The sequence below is a fragment of the Herpailurus yagouaroundi genome, unplaced genomic scaffold (assembly GCF_014898765.1).
Source record: "Herpailurus yagouaroundi ecotype Mexico unplaced genomic scaffold, PumYag 29, whole genome shotgun sequence".
In the NCBI taxonomy this organism is placed as follows: Eukaryota; Metazoa; Chordata; class Mammalia; order Carnivora; family Felidae; genus Herpailurus; species Herpailurus yagouaroundi.
In genome coordinates, this window is record NW_024412377.1 from 28576068 (window position 1) to 28597152 (window position 21085).

General features: G+C 39.1%; 2 protein-coding genes across 10 annotated transcripts in view; one reads left to right on the top strand and one right to left on the bottom strand.

Annotated features, from left to right (window-relative positions):
* LMBRD2 (LMBR1 domain containing 2) overlaps window positions 1-15796 on the bottom strand; it is a 52726-nt gene extending 36930 nt beyond the window's left edge. For 4 of the 7 annotated variants that reach the window (XR_005796876.1, XR_005796877.1, XM_040495377.1 and 1 more), the window contains exons 1-4: window positions 15429-15795; window positions 2856-3086; window positions 2273-2370; window positions 836-931 (exon numbers count right to left, since the gene is read on the bottom strand). Coding sequence is in view for 5 of the 7 variants with exons in the window: in XM_040495377.1 (XP_040351311.1) it covers window positions 836-931; window positions 2273-2370; window positions 2856-3029 (368 nt within the window). In the remaining 2 variants the exon portion in view is untranslated. Of the gene's footprint in view, window positions 1-835; window positions 932-2272; window positions 2371-2855; window positions 3087-15428 lie in introns of all 7 variants that reach the window. The other 3 variants (XM_040495363.1, XM_040495362.1, XM_040495369.1) reach the window with 3 other exon arrangements.
* A 146-nt stretch (window positions 15797-15942) lies between these two features.
* The window catches only part of SKP2 (S-phase kinase associated protein 2), a 33015-nt gene continuing 27872 nt past the window's right edge, over window positions 15943-21085 (top strand). For 2 of the 3 annotated variants that reach the window (XR_005796883.1, XM_040495402.1), the window contains exons 1-2: window positions 15946-16148; window positions 16648-16919. Coding sequence is in view for 2 of the 3 variants with exons in the window: in XM_040495402.1 (XP_040351336.1) it covers window positions 16105-16148; window positions 16648-16919 (316 nt within the window). In the remaining variant the exon portion in view is untranslated. Of the gene's footprint in view, window positions 16149-16647; window positions 16920-21085 lie in introns of all 3 variants that reach the window. The other variant, XM_040495415.1, reaches the window with a different exon arrangement.

Here is a 21085-nt window from a genome sequence, read left to right on the forward strand (position 1 = left end):
AGAGAGGGAAAGAGCCACAAAGGGAACAGTAGAGGTTTGAGGTCTGTAGTGATTAGAAGGATTCACTGTGGAGAACAAAGAGCGAGCAGACTAGAGACACATAGAAGTCTGGCAATGCTGGGAGCCTGGATGAGTCGGATGAACACGAATTTACAGGTGCACTACCTGACTGTGCCGTGTGATTTCTCTCTTGCAATATTCACTAGCTTCAGTTTTAGAGCTTAGTTGCCTGCAGAATATCTAAAATGCTCAGTAGGCAGTGAATAGTGTGAATTTGGAACCCAGCAGAAAGACAAAGCTACCGTGGGTAGAAAGAAACATTTGGAATGCATCCGATTATGGTTACAATTAAAGCTATACAGAGAGGCTCAAGTGACAAGATGACCAAAGATGGGATCCTAGGGAATGCCAACATTCAGGAAATGGGCCACAGAAATAGAACCCATGAAGGAAATTCAGCAGGTTGGGCTAAGCAGATAGAAAGAAAACCAGGAGACAATGATGACCTTAGCAAGAGCAGTTTCATTTAAAACTGGGACTGGAGGAAGACTAAATGGAAGAAGGTCAAGAGAGAAGGCAGTAACTAGAAGGGAATGGTGACAAGCAAAATTTTTGGTTTCTGTATTCTATTTCTTGTTTGTTGGGGGTTTTTCGTTTCATTTCTTCTAAGATGGGAGAGAAGTGAATGAGCAGGAAAGGAGAATATACAGATTTAAGAAAAAAAAAATTAACACTTGAATAAACCCTAAAAATGAAGGTTCACAGAGAAAGTATAATCTTTTTCTTTTTACTTCAGCCAAAATTTAAAAACTTTTTATCCTTCACTATCACTTACCATGTTAAAAATTGTGATGTCCAATATACTACCCTCCAGAAAATTGGCATGATTCCATCAGGAATGTAACTCCATGGCTTGAAACATGGATGTTGGCTGTTTAACAACAATTTATAGCCAATTAATAAATGATGACTACTTAAATAAGTTATATAATTAACTTGTGCATGGCAAAGTTCATTTACATTCAGATATTAAATTACCGACTCTAGCTTCCAAAACTTCACAGAAAACTTAAAATTCAAAGCAGACCGTCAAACTAAAAAAAAAAAAAAGAAACAAAGGGAACAAAACAGTTTGTTCTAGAGAGGAATGTCACTTAAATTTTCAACTTTCAGTGTATTTTCACTCCTTGAGTAAAAGAGGGCATAATGTTCACTTAATAGACTGATAATGTGAGTCTTTAAAAGTGAATGAATATGTCATGAAACTAAATCTCTGATTTGACTGCCTTTAAAACTGGTAACTGTCTTTAAAATACACACTCCATTTTGTGGGACTGGTTATTTTCTGGGGAGAGGGAACAGGGAGGTGAAAGAAATTAGGTGATTAACTCCTGGTAACTGGAGCCCTTAACTGATTAGTCACTGTGGCACAGATCCCATGGACAGAGATGCCAGTATCTGTATATAATCCTGTTTGAATTTTCTGAACATATGTGTATCTTCCATTAATAGTCTTCCCTGACTATAAGGGTACTGTTTAGTCTAGGAGCTTCCAACGATTCACAACTGCTGCTGATCCATACTCAATTTTTAATGTGCTTTAAAGGGAGTAACAGTTACATTTTAAATTTACCCTTATTCAGGTTAGATTAAAAAAATAATAAAAGCTGCATAAAGAAGCATGCAAACACTACTTAGAGCATTGGTAGAAGCTACACTCAACATTTATTAAACCTATTTACTTGGAAGTTTGATATGGATTTAACGTAACCTTTCGATAATTTGAACTTTATTCATTCTCGTTCTAAAACTATAATGGTTTCAAAGGATGCACAATATGAAAAGAACATCCTACATACAGAATAATCCCCTTATACAACCTTGTAAATCAGGCAAAAGAGAAAATGAAGGTTTTTTTTAGATTAGAGAGAGGTTGAGAAGAAAAAAAAAGCCATTGGAAGTCACATTCTTAGTAAGAGGTAGAACCAGGGCTAAAAAACTCAGATCTTCTCCAAGTTTCTCCTTAGCATCTACTGAAAGGCCTCGTGCACCAATAAATACGTAAAATTTATTTAAGCTTTACATTTAAATAGAATACAATGTAATTAAAAGTCTACTAGCAAAGGATTGGGGAGGCGTGGGGGATGAGTAGAAAAAGAAGATCAACTTTATAAATTTAAATCCCGAATGGTAAGAACAGACAATTTTAAAGTAATTTTTCCTCTACGCTATTTAAAAAAAGAAAAAAAAAAAAACAAAAGGAAGAAAATACCTTGGAACTGGAGTAGCAGTTGCGTGGAATCCTGTAATGTTGCTGTTCTCGGTAGGGCTTGAGTTTGCGGCTGCATGCTTACATCGGTTGTATATTGTCTAAATCAATGAACACACGGTTTAAAAATGAAAATCAGGGGGCGCCTGGGTGGCGCAGTCGGTTAAGCGTCCGACTTCAGCCAGGTCACGATCTCGCGGTCCGTGAGTTTGAGCCCCGCGTCGGGCTCTGGGCTGATGGCTCAGAGCCTGGAGCCTGTTTCCGATTCTGTGTCTCCCTCTCTCTCTGCCCCTCCCCCATTCATGCTCTGTCTCTCTCTGTCCCAAAAATAAATAAACATTGAAAAAAGAATGAAAAAAAAAAAAAAGAAAATCAGAAGGTTACAGAGTTACAGGATACTGGGGGGTATCAACCTATCCACCAGTGACCTTCCTGGTTATGTTTTTTAATGATCAAATTTACAAAGATTTAAATACAAAAAGTTAAGCATGACCTTATATAATTTAGCTGTTTTAAGACCATATCTCAAACATGCTGTATGATTACAATTGCCTTTCAAATTGCAAAACTCAGTTTCACCTCTTACCGTACTAACATCCAGAGGCAGTATGAAGACGATAAGAAAGCAGAGATACCAAGCTAGCAGTGTTCCAATAATTACAAGTCTATGCTGTTTCTTAAAGTCTCCATATCGATGAAGTAGGAATAATGCCAGAAAAAAGACAAAAACAATCTCGAGTCCCAAAGCTGCACCACTCATTATTGAATGTTCACTCTGACTAACCAAAAGTCATTCATGAGCAGGTCTGGATCATATCTGTAAAGTGGAAAAGAAAAAAAAAGTAGCATTAACATAAACAACCACTTGGAAATTTCCTAAATATTTGTTTATTGACGTGTTAATAAATTCTTTGGAAAATTGTCAGGCTTTACATTGAACTACAAATAGAAGGAAAAAGGGTATGCCTGGGTGTGTCAGTCAGTTGAGTGTCCACTTCGGCTCAGGTCATGATCTCACAGTTCGTGAGGTCAAGCCTGGAATCAGGTTCCCTGCTGTCAGCACAGAGCCTGCTTTGGATCCTGTCCCACCACTGCCTTTCCTCCCCTACTCCACCCCGACTTGCAGTCTCTCTCTCTCTCAAAAATAAATAAAACATCAAAAAAAAAAAAAAAAAAGAAATAGAAGGAAAAGGATAATTCCTACTCTCAAATACATATCTAATTTTTGAAAACAGATCTTAAAATCTCAACGTAAATTATATCTTCAGAAAAAAAGTTATCTTAATGAAAATTATACTACTTCTAAAAATATTGCAAAATAAGAATACTGACCGTGAACTGTTTCAAAAGTATCATTTGGTGTTTGTTCCTTACAGTTATAAGCCCCAACAGAAGTTTTATACAAATACACAATTGACTAGATCCTAAGTAATCAGACGTTTCGTAAAATAAAGTTTTCCACAGTCCATTACTTAAAATGTTCCAAAAGAGGGAAAAACAGCAAGAAAAAGACCATTTGAAAACATTTCCTTTGAAATAGTTTGTTTTTAAGTGTGTGCTAATCTTGTCTTAACAACTTTAACGACTTGAAATTCTTACTTATTTACTGCTTCACAAAACACAGTACTTGATACTTAAACAACTTAGGTTTGAGCAGTGTGGGTCCACTTACACATGGATTTTTTTTTTTGATAAATACAGTACTTTAAATATATGTCCTCTTCTTTATGACTTTCTTAATAACATTTTCTTTTCTGTAGCTTAGTTTATTATGAATATATAATATGCATACAATATATGTTGAATCATTATGTCATACACCTGAAACTAATATAATGCTGTATGCTAATTATCTTCAATAAAAAATACTCACACTATAAAATAAACGTCAAGTTCATCCAGTAGAACACACACACAGACATACACACAAAATATCTATTAATCGGCTGTTTACATTACAGGTAAGGCTTCTAATCAACAGTAGGCTATAAACAGTTACGTTTCCAGGGAGTCAAAACTTATACACAGATTTTCGACTGTACAGGGTTTGGCACCCCTGACCCTTGCAAATGTATACTTACCACTTTTCCATTTACCTATATAAATCTTATTTTCTTTAAAGAAAGTTACCTATTTTATATGTAGAAAAATTTACCAATGATTATTGAATAAAATCATACACTTGAGAATTGGTTTTTAATTTTTAAATTTTATTTAAATCCAAGGTAGTTAACATATAGTGTAATAACGATTTCAGGAGTAGAATTTAATGATTCATCGCTTATACAAAACACCCAGTGTTCATCCCAGCAAGTGTCCTCTTTAAAGCCTATCACCCATTTAGCCCATCCCCCCACCCAAAACCCCTCCAGCAACCCTAAGTTTGTTCTCTGTATTTAAAAGTGTCTTATGGTTTACCTCTCTCTCTTATCTTATTTTTTCCTTCCCTTCCCCTATGTTCATGTTTTGTTTCTTAAATTCCACATATGAGAGAAAAATCATATGATACTTATCTTTCTCTGCCTCACTTATTTCACTTAGCATAATACACTTTAGTTCTATCCACATTGTTGCAAATGGCAAGATTTCATTCTTTCTGATTGCTAAGTAATATTCCAGAGTGTGTGTGTGTGTGTGTATCACATCTTCTTTATCCCAAAACCAGCAGAAGAAGGGACATAATAAAGATTAGAGCAGAAACCAAGGATATCAAAATTTAAAAAAAAGAAAGAAAAAAAAACACAGAACAGATCAACGAAACCGCGAGCTGGTTCTTTGAAAGAATTAACAAAATTGATACACCCCTAGCCAGTTTGATCAAAAAGGATAGGATCCAGATAAAATCACAAATGAAAGAGGAGAGATCACAACCAACACCACAGAAATACAAACAACAATATGAGAATATTATGAACAATTATATGCCAACATATTGGTCAATCTGGAAGAAATTCCCAGAAATACATAAACTACCAAAACTGAAACAGGAAGAAATAGGAAATTTGAATAGACCCATAACCAGTAAAGAAATTGAATCAGTAATCAAAAATCTCAAGAGTCCAGGGCCAAATGGCTTTCCAGGGGAATTCTACCAAACATTTAAAGAAAAGTTAACACCTATTCTTTTGAAGCTGTTCCAAAAAAAATAGAAATGGGAAGAAAACTTCCAAACTCATTCTATGAGGCCAGCATCACCCTGATTCCAAAACCAGACAAAGACCCCACTAAAAAGGAGAATACAGACCAAATTCCCTGATGGAACATGGATGCAAAAATTATCAACAAGGTACTAGCAAACTGAATCCAACAATACGTTAAAAGAATTATTCACCATGATTAAGTGCGATTTATTCCTGGATGTAGGGCTGGTTCAATACCGGCAAATCAATCAACATGATACATCACATTAATAAAAGAAAGGATAAGAACCACATGATCCTCTCAGTAGATGCAGAAAAAGCATTTGACAAAATACAACATCCTTTCTTGATAAAAACTCTCAAGAAAGTAGGGATAGAAGGATCATACCTTAAGATCATAAAGGCCACCTATGAAAGACCCACAGCTAATATCATCTTCAATGGGGAAAAACAGAGCTTTCTGCCTAAGGTCAAGAACACAACAGGGATGTCCACTCTCACCCATTGTTCAACATATGATGGAAGTTCTAGCCTCAGCAATCAGACAACTAAAAGAAATAAAATGCATTCAAATCGGCAAGGAAGAAGTCAAACTTTTAATCTTCCCAGGTGACATGACACTCTATGTGGAAAACCCAAGAGTCCACCAAAAAACTGCTAGAACGGATATGTGAATTCAGCAAAGTCACAGGATATGAAAATCAACACACAGAAATCTGTGGCATTTCTATATACCAATAAACAAGCAGCAGAAATAGAAATCAAGGACTCGGTCCCATTTATAATTGCACCAAAAACCATAAAGCACCCAGGAACAAACTTAACCAAAGAGGTTAAAAAATCTATAGAAAGTTGGGGCGCCTGGGTGGCTCAGTCAGTTAAGCGTCCGACTTCAGCTCAGGTCATGATCTCGTGGTTCGTGAGTTCAAGCCCTGCGTCGGGCTCTGTGCTGACGGCTCAGAGCCTGGAGCCTGTTTCAGATTCTGTGTCTTCCTCTCTCTCTCTGACCCTCACCTGTTCATGCTCTGTCTCTCTCTGTCTCAAAAATACATAAACGTTAAAAAAAAAATAAGAAGAAAATAGAAAGCTTATGAAAGAAACTGAAGAAGACACAAAGAAATAAAAAACATTCCATGCTCATGGAAAAACATTCCATGCTCATGGATTGGAAGAACAAATATTGTTTAAAATGCTGATACTACCTGAAGCAATCTACACATTCAATGCAATCCCTATCAAAATAACACCAGCATTCTTCACAGAGCTAGAACAAACAATTCTGAAATTTGTATGGAACCAGAAAAGACCCCAAATAGCCAAAATAATGTTAAAAAAGAAAACCAAAGTTGGAGACATGACAATTCCAGACTTCAAGTTATATTACAAACCTGTAATCATCAACACTTGAAAATATTCTTAATTATAAATGCTGATAATACAGACACCAGCAAATGGTTTATTTTTCTCTCTCTCTATGCTTTTAAAATAATTTACCTTTACTAACTAAATGCAGCATGTTCGGTTCACCTTTGTAAAATCAATTTTAGGCATTTTTGTTGGGTCCATGGACTAACTACACTATTACAAGTAATAAATATCTTAATAGTGAATCAACATTGTGATACAAAGGGGCGTCTGTGGCTACATCAGTTGGGTGTCTGACTTCGGCTCAGGTCATGATCTCAGGGTCCATGAGTTGGAGCTCCGCATCTGACTCTGTGCTGACAGCTTGGAGCCTAGAGCCTGCTTCAGATTCTGTGTCTCTCTCTCTCTCTCTCTCTCTGACCCTTCCTTTGTGTATTTCAACTAAACATTCCTTTGTGTATTTCAACCAGTATTTTCATATTTTTTAAATATCTCAAATTGACCCTCTTTCATCACTCTATCACCATATCCTGCAATATCTTTCTTCAAAGCACTTATCCACCTAATATAATGTATATTTATATTTATTTTCTCCCTGTAGCCCTTTTCCTCCATCCCCACCTCCCAGACTTTATGAGAGCAGAGACTTGACTATTCAGTACTATATACCATGTCTCTAATATAGTATTCAGCATACAGTAGATATTCAAAGAGTATTTGTTGAATGAATGAATAAGTGAATAAAAACATTACATTTCAGTATATACATAATTTTTATTAATGCTGACTATAAAGGCAACATAAAACTCGTTATGTTCTTCAAAACCGATTTTACAAATACTTATCACAACTCAAAGACTTCTACATCTCTGCCACTACTAACTACTACTCAAAATTTCAAATTTCATTTTCTATGAGAAAAACTTATACCATCACAATAAGAGTAGGTCAAATCTTATTTGTAATTCAAGAATAGATTAAATGGATAACTCCATGCAGAATGTGCTGATGAAAGCCATTACCATCTTCAAGATCCAGCTTTTAAACAAACATAACTCAATGTGAATTTAAATGTAACATAGTTACTATCTGAAAATCCCTTTATGGTTTGACTGAGATATTTACTTTCCTGAAATTGTCCAGTCCAAGGAATATGGTAGTCATAGAAAAAAGACTGAATATCAGAGATTACCAAGGAAATGCTAAAGTATGGCAGAAGCAAATGATAGATTATTGAAGTATAAGAAATGATATTAAGATTATCTAGTAACATTTGAAAATTACCATAACATTAATGGAAAAACTCAATTCACACATTTTACATTTATTATAATATGCATGAAAAACACTTAAGACATTGGGGCGCCAGGGGGGCTCAGTCGGTTAAGCGACCAACTTCAGCTCAGGTAATAATCTCACAGTTTGTGGGTTCGAGGTCCGCCTGGGGCTCTGTGCTGACAGCTCCGAGCCTGGAGCCTGCTTCGGATTCTGTGTCTCCCTCCCTCTCTCTGCCCCTCTCCTGCTTGTACTCTCTCTCTCAAAAATAAATAGACATTAAAAAAATTTTTTTAAAGAAAACACTAAGACAAAAATGAATTATAAGATTATTGGCATAGGCAAACAACAAAATCAGTTATAAACTTACCACAAGCTACTAATATTTTTCTACAGTAGCTGTCAATTTTTCAGTCTGATTTGATTGCACTTTAAAAATCTTATAGATGAATAAAGAGAACTATGGATCCCTTATTCTAGTAATAAAGAAATGGTTTGGTTCGATCTCTTCCATTCTCGGTGTATTAGTCTCCTATTCCTGCTATAAACAATTCCTATAAACTCAGAGGCTTAAAACAACACCCTTATATCATAGTTTCTGTGGGTCAGATGTCCAGGCACAAGTTGGCTCAACTGAATTCTCAAGATCAAAAGCAAGGTGTCAGCAGGTCTGTGTCCCTCTCTGGAGACTCTGGGGGAAGAATGTACTTCTAAGTTCATCCAGGCTGTTGACATAATTCAGTTTGTTACAGTTTTAGAGCTGAGATCGCCATTTCCTTGTTGGCCGTCAGCTGGCATTTACCCTTAGCTCCAGAGGCCTCTTTCAGTCTTTGCATGTGGCCCTGTGTACCTCAGAGACAGCAATGGTTTGTCAAATCCTCTCCGGAATCTTGGACTTTCTCTTCCACTCTCAGTGGGGGAGAAAACTCTGCTTTCAAGGGCTTATCTGATCTCACTGGGACAATGTGGATAATCTAGTCATATTTACTGGTTCCAAGGATTAAGGCATACATATCCTTTAGGGTCTATTATTCTGTTTACCACACCGTCCATTCTGTTCAACCTGAGCTCCTGTTGTCTTGTTATGGCACAAGGTTAGGCCTAAGGGCCCCATTAAGCTGGAGATGAAAATTGGGGTTTCCCTAATCTTAGGTGAGAAAATAATAGTTTCAAAGTCCATAACTTTGACCTGTACCTAAATTCAAGTGAGGAATTATTTTTTTCAGTCTAGAATGACAGCACTTTTCAAGGTTCTTTACGAATCCCTATATCCTGTTTTGGTTATTTCAGCTCAGTAATTTTGTGTTCAAAGCTAGAGGCACACCTTATTCCCCATCTGATCTAGTTATCTGTATGTTCAATTAATAAAGTAACTGTCAATTAAAATCTAATAAAAATATAGATTAGACAACTCAGGTTTGGTTTAGTAAAAAAAACTCATAACCAAGGAGTACAGCAATTTGGCAATATGTATGAGATACCTTTAGAAAGGTACATATCCTTTGTCCTATCAATCCCTCTTCAAATAACCTAAAGAAAACCCAAAACATGAACAAAAATTGATCTACGGTATTATCTTTCATGGCAGCATTATTTAAACATGAAAACATAGCAACAACTTAAATGTTTGTACTAAATAGTCTAGGAAGTCTCAAAGGCATCCACCAGTCTCATCGCTGTCCACTGCCCTTTTGAAAAAAGCAGCCAAGGGTTTCATAAATCACTAATCCTGCAAACCTGTCCGTACTGATGGGAGCAGGGATCTGTGCATGAGTCAAGGACTACAGAACAGCAACACTCCACTACAGGCTGTGATTCAAAGAAGCCACCAGATTCCCCAGTCTGGAAGAAAGGTGAGATCCACAGGGGCACTTTAGAGATGGCAAAGGGACAGGGGTGGGGTCTGAGGAAGTGCACATAAGAAACACACGGACAAATATACATCAAAATGCTAACAGTGGCTGTCCTAAAATGATAAAGACATGATTTCTATTTTCTTCTTTGTGCTTTTGTGTTATGTGTTTTTAATTTCAAATAAAGTATTATTTTGTAATTTTAACATCAGTTAAAAATCAGTGTAGTAATATGAAGGTAAAACACACAGCAAATAGAAAATGAAAAATTCTGCTGTGGTGCTGGGTGTCTAAAGTTATAGCTATTTTAAAATACAAATGTTTTATTGTACTGTGATAAACCTGGGTTCCAAATCCCAACTCAATTTAATAATTGCATAACTTTATACAATTTAAGCTATTAAGTGAGGATAAATAATCACCTCATGCAGGTTGCCATGAAGATCAAAGGAGATACAAAAGTGAAACACCAAATAGGAGTTCGAGGCCCAGAACAGATCCTCAATAAATGCTATTTGCTAATCTCCACCTCCTTTATATCATGTGCTTCTAGAAGATAACCAGTTGCTTCAACAGTCTCAAAGCATAGCTTTATACCATATAGTCTCCTCCCCCACCAAAATATGGATACCAAATGCTTTTTGCTTCTCATTCTCTGTGGTTACCACAGCCTGAGTCCACCCTCATTCCTATAAAACAAAAAATGATTTTTGCTCCAAGAAATTGCTCCCCTTGCCTCTCTTGACTAATTGGGATTACCTCCATAGGTCTACAAAGTAGCCCAAACACCCCTTCACCTGTCTGTTGTGAAGGGACAGAACCGTGTCAAGAAGGTGTGTAAGACATGGCAATGTCATGTAGAAAGACAATGCCATTCTCCTAGGAACATGATCAAAGTGGAGGTAGATAAAAATGGATCATCTGCTGACCTGCAACCATGTACAGCTGTGCAAAAATATACTCCAAGGACAAAAGAGGAAATGTGCCTCCACCCACAAAAGTGGTCCTTCTAGGAGTATTCTTCAAATTATTAAAATAACATGTTTAGGCTAAATGACAAAAATGAGTGAAGAATATGCAAAAATTTGGAGGCAAATCAAAATTCAGTTCCATGTGATTAGAAATTGAACAGGAGATTTAAAGCTGTCACAGGGTGGCATGAACACCAACAGCAGCAAAAGTAGATTTTACTCAAAATCAAAACGCCAATTCATTCAATCAAATTTTAGTACTTGAAATCCAGACATAGTCTCCCTTTCAAAATACCAGTTCTAAAGTCTTAAACATTTAAAATCCAAGTCAGTCTTTGAACAAGTATCAAGATCTCATACAATCCCTTTCAAATGCCTTTCATAATTAGCTTGTTATTGTTACTGACTTGGGGTGCTGTTTCCCAAGTACTTTATGGCTGATAGGTTTTTTAGGCTAAATTCAAGTGGAAAATTTACAGGTTAAGAAAATTTTGGAATTTGAAGCATCCTAAATATTTTCAAAAAGAAAGAGAAAGAAAAGGAAAAGAGAAGAAGGGAAGATGGCAGGAAAGATTTGTAGTAGCAACTGAACACAAATATTTTGTCCAAACCTCAGGTTCCAAAACTGAATGAAAGATTTCTGGCTAGAACCTAATGATTCATCAGGCTCAGATTGTATAAATTTAAATGTGTCTTTATTCAGATATGTAAAATAATAAAAACTAGGAGGCAACTCAACATCTTAATAATGAAAAATTGAAAGTATCAGAACTAGATGGAGTGATGAAAGTCAACAATTCTCTACCACCAATAAAAAATTAAATCTTTGAAATATAACCATTATTCCATGTTTAAAGATTTCAGGGAGATGTACAGGGAGAATTCAGTTTAGGATATACCACAAGAGAATGTGGCTCCTACTCTAAAAATAAAAACAGTTGTAATATTTTTTGAAGTCATTTTCAAAAAATGGGCTGAGTTGCCAAATCAACCAGGTAAGCTGAATTCCAAAGTGCGACAAGCCCTTCTGAAGAAACAGATACGTACAAAGTGCTTAACTTTTGGTAAGGCATGGGAGAGAGAGAGAGTGAGTAACCATGTAAGCAGGTAAGAAGAAAACAATTGGAATTGTAATGGATTCTTAAAGATTTCAGGTAAAGAGATTGTAAGACTTATTTTGGTAATTAAAGAATAATCCTTAGAATCCTTTAAAAAAAAAAAAGTTTATGTAGTTTTGAGAGAAAACATAAACAGGGGAAGAGCAGAGAGAGAGAGGGGGACAGAGAGTCCCAAGCAGGCTCTGGGCTGACAGCAGGGAGCCCCGTGCAAGCTCGAACCCACTAACTTCGACACCATGACCCAAGCCAAAGTCGGAGGCTCAACCAACCGAGCCACCCCGGTGACCCCTTAGAATCCTTCTTACTAAAGTAATTAAAAACAACAACAACAACAATAGCTAACATTGAGTATGAGTTTACTGGATTCCAAGCATTATGCTAGCACTTAACATACTTTATCAAATTAGACCTCACAACCTCATAAGAAAGGACTATAAATATCCTTATTTATAGAACAGAAAAGGGTACATAGAGTAAGTAGTTTGTCCACATTCCCAGTCAGTGAGTGGCAAAGCTGGGATTCAAACCTACACATTCTAACTACAACATGGATACTATAGAGTCTCTTTGAATCCAGACATACTTAATGCAATTTAAATTGTTTAAATGCTTTCTTTTGCTCCATTTCATAGTAAACAAGAAACATTCTATTAATTGTTCCTTTACATATATCAAGATAGAATGCTAGAAAAGTCATGTTTAATATAGAATTAACTAAGAATTTTTACCTTCAGGTAAGACTGCTATTACTTAAGACTGTTAATCTACATGAGGAAGGTAGAAAAGAAAACAGAGCAAATCAGAATAGGGAAAGAACCCTTTTGTTCTTGCCCCAATCTGTCCATCACAGAAAACATCAAACTACAGAGATCGAAAGATCTACTTTAAAATTAATGGAGGGAAAAGGATCCTTTTGAAATTTGATGGCAGGTAGAAACTTCTTGCTATGTAATTGTTGTTAGCCTTTTGTTCCCTTAAGCTAAATAACATAAAAAAATTAAGGAAATCTTTAAGATTTCATGCTATGATGGAACTAAGAAAAAAAGCACATCACTCTTCTATTTAAATACAATCTCTTGTCATATTTCATTTTCAAAAAGAACACTAATATGTTACTGAACATATATACATATACATTTATTTATTTATTTATTTATTTATTTATTTATTTATCTTATTGTCAAGTGTAGGTTCCAGTCCTTTTTGGCCTCTCCTGTGCCTTCATAATATTGACTATCTTGTCCCTTTTACAATAAACACTTTCCCAATTTACAAAGTGACTTTGTATTTTTTTTTTTGAGAGAGTGGGGAATGCACAGAGAGGGGACAGACGGGTGAGAGACAGAGAGAGAGAGAGAGACAGAGACAGAGACAGAGAGAGAGAGAGAGAGAGAGAATATCTTAAGCAGGCTCCATGCCCAGGGCTGACTGAGCCTGATGCAGGCTGGATCTCAACAACCATGAGGTCATGACCTAAGCCAAAATCAAACCTGAGCCACCCAGGAGCCCCAAAGTCACTTTGTATTCTATCTCAAACTTCCAAACAGTACTAAACATTACTTACTCTAATGTCATTTCCAGAGATAAAACAATTATAATTCATCTATCCTAGATAATGATCTAGTAATTCTAGTTTTAGGAATATAGTCACACCTCTCCACTAAAATGGGACATGGGGCATGCTGAGCAAGATTAAGTAAATAAAATTAATCAGGGAAAAAAATAATCCATATCAGTAGCAATTACATGCAATTCCTGAAGAGACCAGACAGCAATTATATATGTAGCTGATAATCTCATCTCTTCAACGGACACAATTCCTTATATCAGACACCTGTACCAATTTAAACTTTTATTTACTTAGATAGAAAACAGCCATGATTAGAAGACATGCGGAAAAAAATGATTCCTATTTCAGCAAGCGAATGTTTTTCTGTTGCCAGGGCAAACTGTTAGTAAGATATCTATTACAGAATTTGAAGACAGATTTTCAAAGTTGAAAGGCTCTTTTTGAAGTCCTATAGAGGACTTCCTGTCCACCAATTCAGATATAAAAAGTATTCTGACAACCAGAAATGTTCCCTAGTTCCTAGGTAAATCCTTGCTAAATCCTACCACTAGAAATTTCTCATCTTTAAATTTAAAATCATCCCATTAGATCTTCCTATCTATACGATCTACTTTATGTCTCAAAACTTTGTTTATTCTCATCACGACATATTATTTTCTTGTTTTCTTTCTCCTCCAGAAACATTCCCTCTGTCTTTCTTGAAGGAGACTATAACTTTTTTTGACAAAATTATTTTTTTCTAATGAGTTGCCAACTTAAGGGAAAGGATGTAGATTCCAACCCAGGGCAACTGCTTTCCCCTTAGCCAAAGTAACATAAAGGTAGCTTTATATAAAAAATCAGAATATTGCATTTAAAAATATTTTCTGTAACATCAGTTTAATGAGTTGTGACAATTCAACCTAGTATCTTCACATAGTTTAAGGCAAAATTAATTTGTGAGCATATCCCTTCTTTAGGCCAATTTCGCTTACTTTCAAGAAAAAACTAAAGGTTCGTGAATACCTTAATTAAGAAGTAGTCACTTTTCAAGCTAAGCACCAAGCCTGAAACAAACACATACCTGGACAAGATAGGTTTTAGGTTTAAATCCAACAAAAAGCGAATCATTTTTTTAATGGTATGTCATACTATTTTTTAAGGTAAGTCATCCAGCATACCGAAGTAATACTCCAATATTAATTTTTGTGATGACGCGGGCCTGCTTACTTCCGAACTTTATAAATCCTCTCCATTTTTATTAGGGTAGGAATTCGTTCCCCTTCTCTCTTCCAATGTTTTCCAAGGGTCACAGTTATGGTATAGTGTGCACAACAGATTTCGCATGGTCATCCTATCTGGAACATGGCACACTCCCTCCTCTAGCTGCCCCCAAACTCTTCTCCGCCGACACAGGCTAAAAGCAGCTTGTTTTTAGACAGCGACGCAACCAGACGCAGCCGGTCTTAAGAGCCGAATGGCCCCGCTCCTGGCCCCGAGAGTTGCGCTATAAAGCCCTCTGCAAACATACAGTCACCGTATTCGTTCCCTTGCTAACATTTATGAAATTCGTCAAGGCTGAAAGGCTATGCGCAGCCTTCCCACTGCACACGGGAACCACTGGTCTGCTCACCTGAAATTAAAACACCGCCTCGCCTCTCGTTCGAACAGCGCTTTTGTTTACAAGACGCTTTCACAAGCGTTATCTGACTTGACCCTCACGCCAAGCCTTCGAGATGACCCCCGATATCATTAGTGCCTGTTTTACTGTTGAGGAAAGGATCCTGTGCGCAGACCGGTGCTAAGGGTCACCCTCTCCCCGATGAAGGAAGCAGCTTCCCGGCGGAGGGGACAGCACATGTGACGCCCGCGGCCCCCATCCTCTCACCTGGCCAGCGGGCCGGGCTACCACCTCCTCTCCGTGACCGGGGACTTAGTTAGGCCCGTGGCGGCGGGTGCTCGGGGTCTCCGTGGTCCTCTCGATCTCCGCTTGCTCTCGGCCTCAGACCCTCGACCCCACAGTGCCTCACGCTCTCCCCATCGGGCTCACGGTCCGATCTCGCCAGACAGTGTCTGGAAGGACCGGGAAACTCCGCGTCGGCCGCAATCGTCCAGGATCTGGGACCCACTCTCCGAGGCGACGGCGGTGACGATCACTAGAAGGCCCGCAGGCTCCGCCGTAAGGAAAACCCGTCCCCAGTCAAGAGGCTGACATTTCCCAGGCAGCCTGAGCACCGCCCACTTCCGTTTCCCCGCCTACCCCATGGGTCGCCCAGCCCCCAGCCGCAGGGGGTTGTGGGTATCTCAAAGGCGGGTAAAGTAGCCAGGAAGGAAGTAGCGGAGAGCCTGCTGGACTACAAGTCAGGGCTGAAACTACAGTTCCCAGCAGGCAGCGGGGCTGCAGACGGCCGCGGCGGAGGAGAGCGAGTAGAAGAGCCTTGCGCGCGCGGTGAGGATGGAACGTTGCTAGAGTTCGCGGGTCTTGCTGCTGGGGGTCGGAGCTGCACGCCGCGAGCCGCCGCGTGCCAAAGCGGGAATCCCGGTGGCTGGCAGTTCTGCAATTAATGCACCCATTTAAAACTCCAGAACTTGTGGACGCCATGCACAGGTAAACGGATTGCAAAAGGGGGCAGAGCTTGCATGAACCGTCTTAATTGTTTTAGGCCGCGAAAAATGCTACTTGCTAATATTGTTACTAATGCTGTAGAGTGAATAGTTGCTTAGCCCCTTTGGGAAAGCGTGGATGGCTGGATGCTTTAGTGCGGTGATCAGTGTGCGGTTTTATTTGACTTCCCTTACTGAGCTTTCCTGCTATTTTCAGTCGCTGTATGATTGCTCCCCCTCTTGTCTATTCCCTCCACTTTAAGACATTCTCAAGGCCTTCTGCGTGATCGTAAATCAAAAAGCCTTTTTGATTTGCTTGGTTATTTTCTCTTTCCTACTTGGAAACTCGCCGCCGGCGCTTAAGATATGCAATTTTGTGAGCCACTGTGAAAGTTTTCTGCATTGCATAACTTGCAGTTTCATTTAGGCCTATCTTTTAATTACTCGGGTGTGTTTTTGAAAGGAACGGGCCGGGGGTGGGGGGCTTTTGTGCATTTCTGCAGGAAACACCTCCAGGAGATTCCTGACCAGGGTAGCAACGTTACTACCAGCTTCACATGGGGATGGGATTCTAGCAAGACTTCTGAACTGCTGTCAGGCATGGGGGTCTCCGCCCTGGAGAAAGAGGAGGTGGACAGTGAGAATATCCCCCAGGAACTGCTCTCAAACCTGGGCCACGCTCAGAGCCCCCCACGAAAACGGCTGAAGAGCAAGGGGAATGACAAGGATTTTGTGATAGTCCGCAGACCTAAGCTAAATAGAGACAGCTTTCCAGGTAAGGTAAACTGGCGGTCACATAAGAGGTGGATTGAACTACTTTATTGGTAATCTTTGTTTAGTGATCTTCAGGATGGCACATTTTCAAAATTGCCTACTTCTGAAGTCATTTTCCAAAGAAGTGGGACAAGTCATTTTCACAAATCTGCAGGAATCTTGGTAGATACATATTTTTAGATGCACAGTTGACTTTTAACCCATGTGAAATTTTAACCCAGGAGAAGACATACCTACATACCTCTTAACTTTGAAGTGAATCTGCATGTTCAAAGGCCAGCTCGGTGCTACTGATAAATGGGAACATAAGCAATAATCTTGTAGGATTTTGTTATTGTTGTTTATATTCTGCTCTGTAGCCTTGGTTGAGGGTTTTGGGGTTTTTTGTTATTGTTGTTTTGTTTTTTGGCCATATTTGCTTTAGTGATTTCCAAAGAACGGCTAAAGTGAATGTTAACTATGTGTAGGGACTTCTCTCCCCAGGTCCCTCCCAAGTGGGATTCTTCTGGTATGCTGTGTCTACATTACTGCCAGCATTATGTGTTCAGTCACCCAGCCAAAAACCTGAGAGTCAGTCCCATTCTGCCATCCTCCAGCATCCAGCCAATCATTGAATCTTTTTTCAAGCTCTCATTATCTCTTGCCTGAATATTGGAATGGCTCATAATTCCAGGCTTATCCTCTGCAGATCCATCCCCAGAGCTAGAGCAGACTGACTGAAATGTAGAACTCCCCGTATCATTTCTGGCTTTGATAGCTCCCCGTCTCCAGGCTTTTCAAACAGATCAGCGTGTGCCTCCCAGAGTGGATCAGAGCCCCAAGAGTACAGAAGGCCATAGGGTAAAGGTAGTGCAATAATACTGTTTCTTGCTAGAAGGTATTTAAAACATTAAGCCAGCACATTTTTGCTGAGCACATACTATGTGCTAGGCGTTGTTCTAGGTGTTAGGGATTGTTAGGGATTCGGCAACAAACAATGTAAACATTCCTGACCTCAAGAAGCTTCTGTTGGAGAGAGAGGATGCAACAGACATAATAAATGTGGTATGTAGAATGTTAGAAAGTAATAAATGCCATGGCCAAAAACAAACATAGAACAAGTTGAGAGGGATTGGAAGTCCTGGGGTGGGAATATGGATTGCAGTTTTAAACAGGGTATTGAAGGGAAGCTTCACTGAGACATGAGCTTTTTAAGTAAAGGCATTAAGTGTGAGGAATGTGCCACGCAAATATCTTGGAGAAACGGGTTCCAAGCAGAGGGCATAGTCAGTGCAAAGACCTTGGGGCAGAAGCATGTCATGTTTGCTCAAGGAAGAAGGAAGACATGTGTGGAATGAGCTAAGGGTTGAGTAGTGGGAGATAAGGCTAGAGCTGGTATTGAGCAGAGTTGTGATGTGACCTTTTAAAAGGACACATTGATGGGATTAAACTGTAGGGGGTCAAGGGTAGAAATTTAGAGATATGTTAAGAGGTATGGGGGTAGTAATAAGTGTCACGTTCTGGATAGATTCTGACGTTAGAGTTGACAGAATTAGGCCATTGAGGTAGTCTGTAGAGGTAGGTGATCAGAGGCTAAACAGGAATTGGGTGGGTGATAGCAGAGAAGAAGAGACAGATTAAAGAAATATTGAAGACGAAGTCTTACAGAGCTGGGGTAAATAAGTATATTCCTTAGTCCTCCCATTTGACTATCTTTGAAAAAGGGTTGGTTGTTTGCTTTGCTTTAAAAAATCTGTTGTTTTGGGGTTTTGGCCCTTTCGTTAGGAATGAGAACCTACAGGTTATCGTCTGGAAATCTACATCAGGGGAAGGGGTGAATTAATTAGAAAGGCAATAAAGGATTGTGATCAAGTCAGACAGATCTGGCTTTGCATCCTAATTCTGCTATTTACCAACCTTGGGAAGTTATTTGAGCTCTCTTTGCCTTCATTTCTTTGTGAAATAGAATAATAATACCCACTTCATAGGTTGCTGTGAGGATTAAGGGAAAGAGTGCCCACAAAGCTCTTAGCATGTTGTGTGCACATAATACACAATAAGTAAATCCAGTTAATTTGGTCAACAAAATTTCTGACACTCATTTGGGAAGCTACTTCACTTTTTCTTTTGTCCTTAGTCCTGTTAGCCTGACCTTGTTAGTACAGAATTTTTTCTTTCAGAATTTAATGCTTCTGTTATTTTTAGCGTCTGGAGTGTAGCACTAGCAATTTGGTGTTTGACCAACCAGATGTGGTGACAGACACCACATTTCTGCTAAGATGAGCATATTTTGATTAACTTGTCCAGGGCCAGTTGCTTTTAAACATTCGGTGTGATTCCTGTATGTCCTTCCGCATTCATACACAGAGATAGAGATGTATAAATAAAAAAGTCACTGTTAAGCAAGGCACTGTAGAAACAAGAGAGATTAAGGGATGGTTGCTGGCTTGTAGGACATTGCAAGTCAAGTTGAGAAGAAAGACAACACACCCTCAGAGAAGCTCACGGCAGAAGATGGCGACCAAAACACTGGCATCCAATGAGTAGTCTAGGTAGTAAGTGCAATTGGAGGCCAGAGGAAGGGAACCCCTTGGGCCAAATTGAACCAGGTACAGCTTCCCAGGTGCAGAAGGGCTTCCAGGGTGATTCCCAGCGGATGTGGACAATCTTCCTCCTTCCACTCAGAGAAAGTGGAGGCTCTGAGGAGAGGGAAAGATCTGGAAATGGTCCAGTCAATAAGTCTACATTGTTAAAACTGACCTCAAATATATATGCCTGAAGCAAGAAGAGAAAAAACAATGTTTGATTTTTATGTTTGTTACTACCTAAGAGAGAGGCAGGAAGGAAAACTAATAATCTACATCCTACGTGTGTGGAATTGCACACAATATAGACTGGCTAATTGGTATGGAGTGTGGAGAGGTGGATTCCCTGATGCAGGATGAGAGACAGCTGGGTAGAGGATTCCCAGTGGGCCTCCAGTGTCTGTCTTTCTGTCTCTGTCTCTGTCTCTGTCTCTGTCTCTGTCTCTCTCTCTCTCTCTCTCTCTCTCTCCCTCTCTCTGTCTCTCTCTCTCTCTGGATCATCATTCCAGGGAGTTTTGTGTGCAGTTGTCAAGACAGGTGGCTAAAGGCTCTGCCAGGATTAGGGCAGAATAAGCCACACCTGCTTTATGTAGCGATCTGGTGACAGTGGCCTTGGGCTGGGAGTTTTTCCTGGTTCCTCCCTCAGCAGTCTCCCTGCAGGCCCCAGCCAGACTCATACACATCTGGCAACTAAATCCTCCTCGTCTTTTTATTTTGGAAGATAAAAACTGTGTGGCAAACGCTGTATCAGGACAGGTCTGTTTTGCCCTCGGGGTGAGTGTATGGAAGGAATTGGAAGTAAGTGGCCCAGTAGTGGGGTCAGTAACAAGCCCAAACAGGACAACTTCATTTTATTCATGTCATTAAATGCCTGTCTTGGTCCCTTTTCTCCCTACCCTCCGCCCCAGTGAAAACAGTGAAACACAGTGAAAACACCGTTGAACTAATTTGTTGATTAGCTTTCCCAGGGCTGTTAAACTGCTTGACATTCCAGAGCCTGCAGTGGTTCTCAGACTGGAGACTCTAAAGTTTAGTGTCTGCTGATATCCCCAAAGGAACTTGTTCAAAGTGCAAAATTCCTGAGATTCGGATCCAAGAAGTCCTGCCTTGAGCCCGGGAATCTGCTTTTTAATGCTCACAGGCAAACATTTTTCCTGCAATTTTTTTTTTTTAAACCAGTAATAAATATATTTTACATTGCGATGCTGGGTGTGTGCCTGAAACAGAAATCTCACAAAGCTGTAATTCCCCTTGCTAAGATACTTCCTATTGTGTTCCATTCCATTCTTTCAAAACAAGGCTGCTTCAACTGAATTGATTTCATGACTCACCAATGAATCTCAGCCCCCGGCTCCCAAAACTCAGCTCTGCAAGAGCCTTTATGGGGCCCTATGAGGCATCTCTTTGCCCTGCAGCTTCCTTTCATTTATTCATGCAGCCAGTAATTAATACTGAGCATTCTAGAGGTTACTAATACAGCAGTGAACGTAACAGGCAAAAGACCTCCTCTCAGACCTCCTAGAGAGTGTCTGTACTTTACCTTATTCTCCAAATCCTAATTTCCATGGTTTCTCCACTCTCCCCACATTTCAGAGTTGAGCAA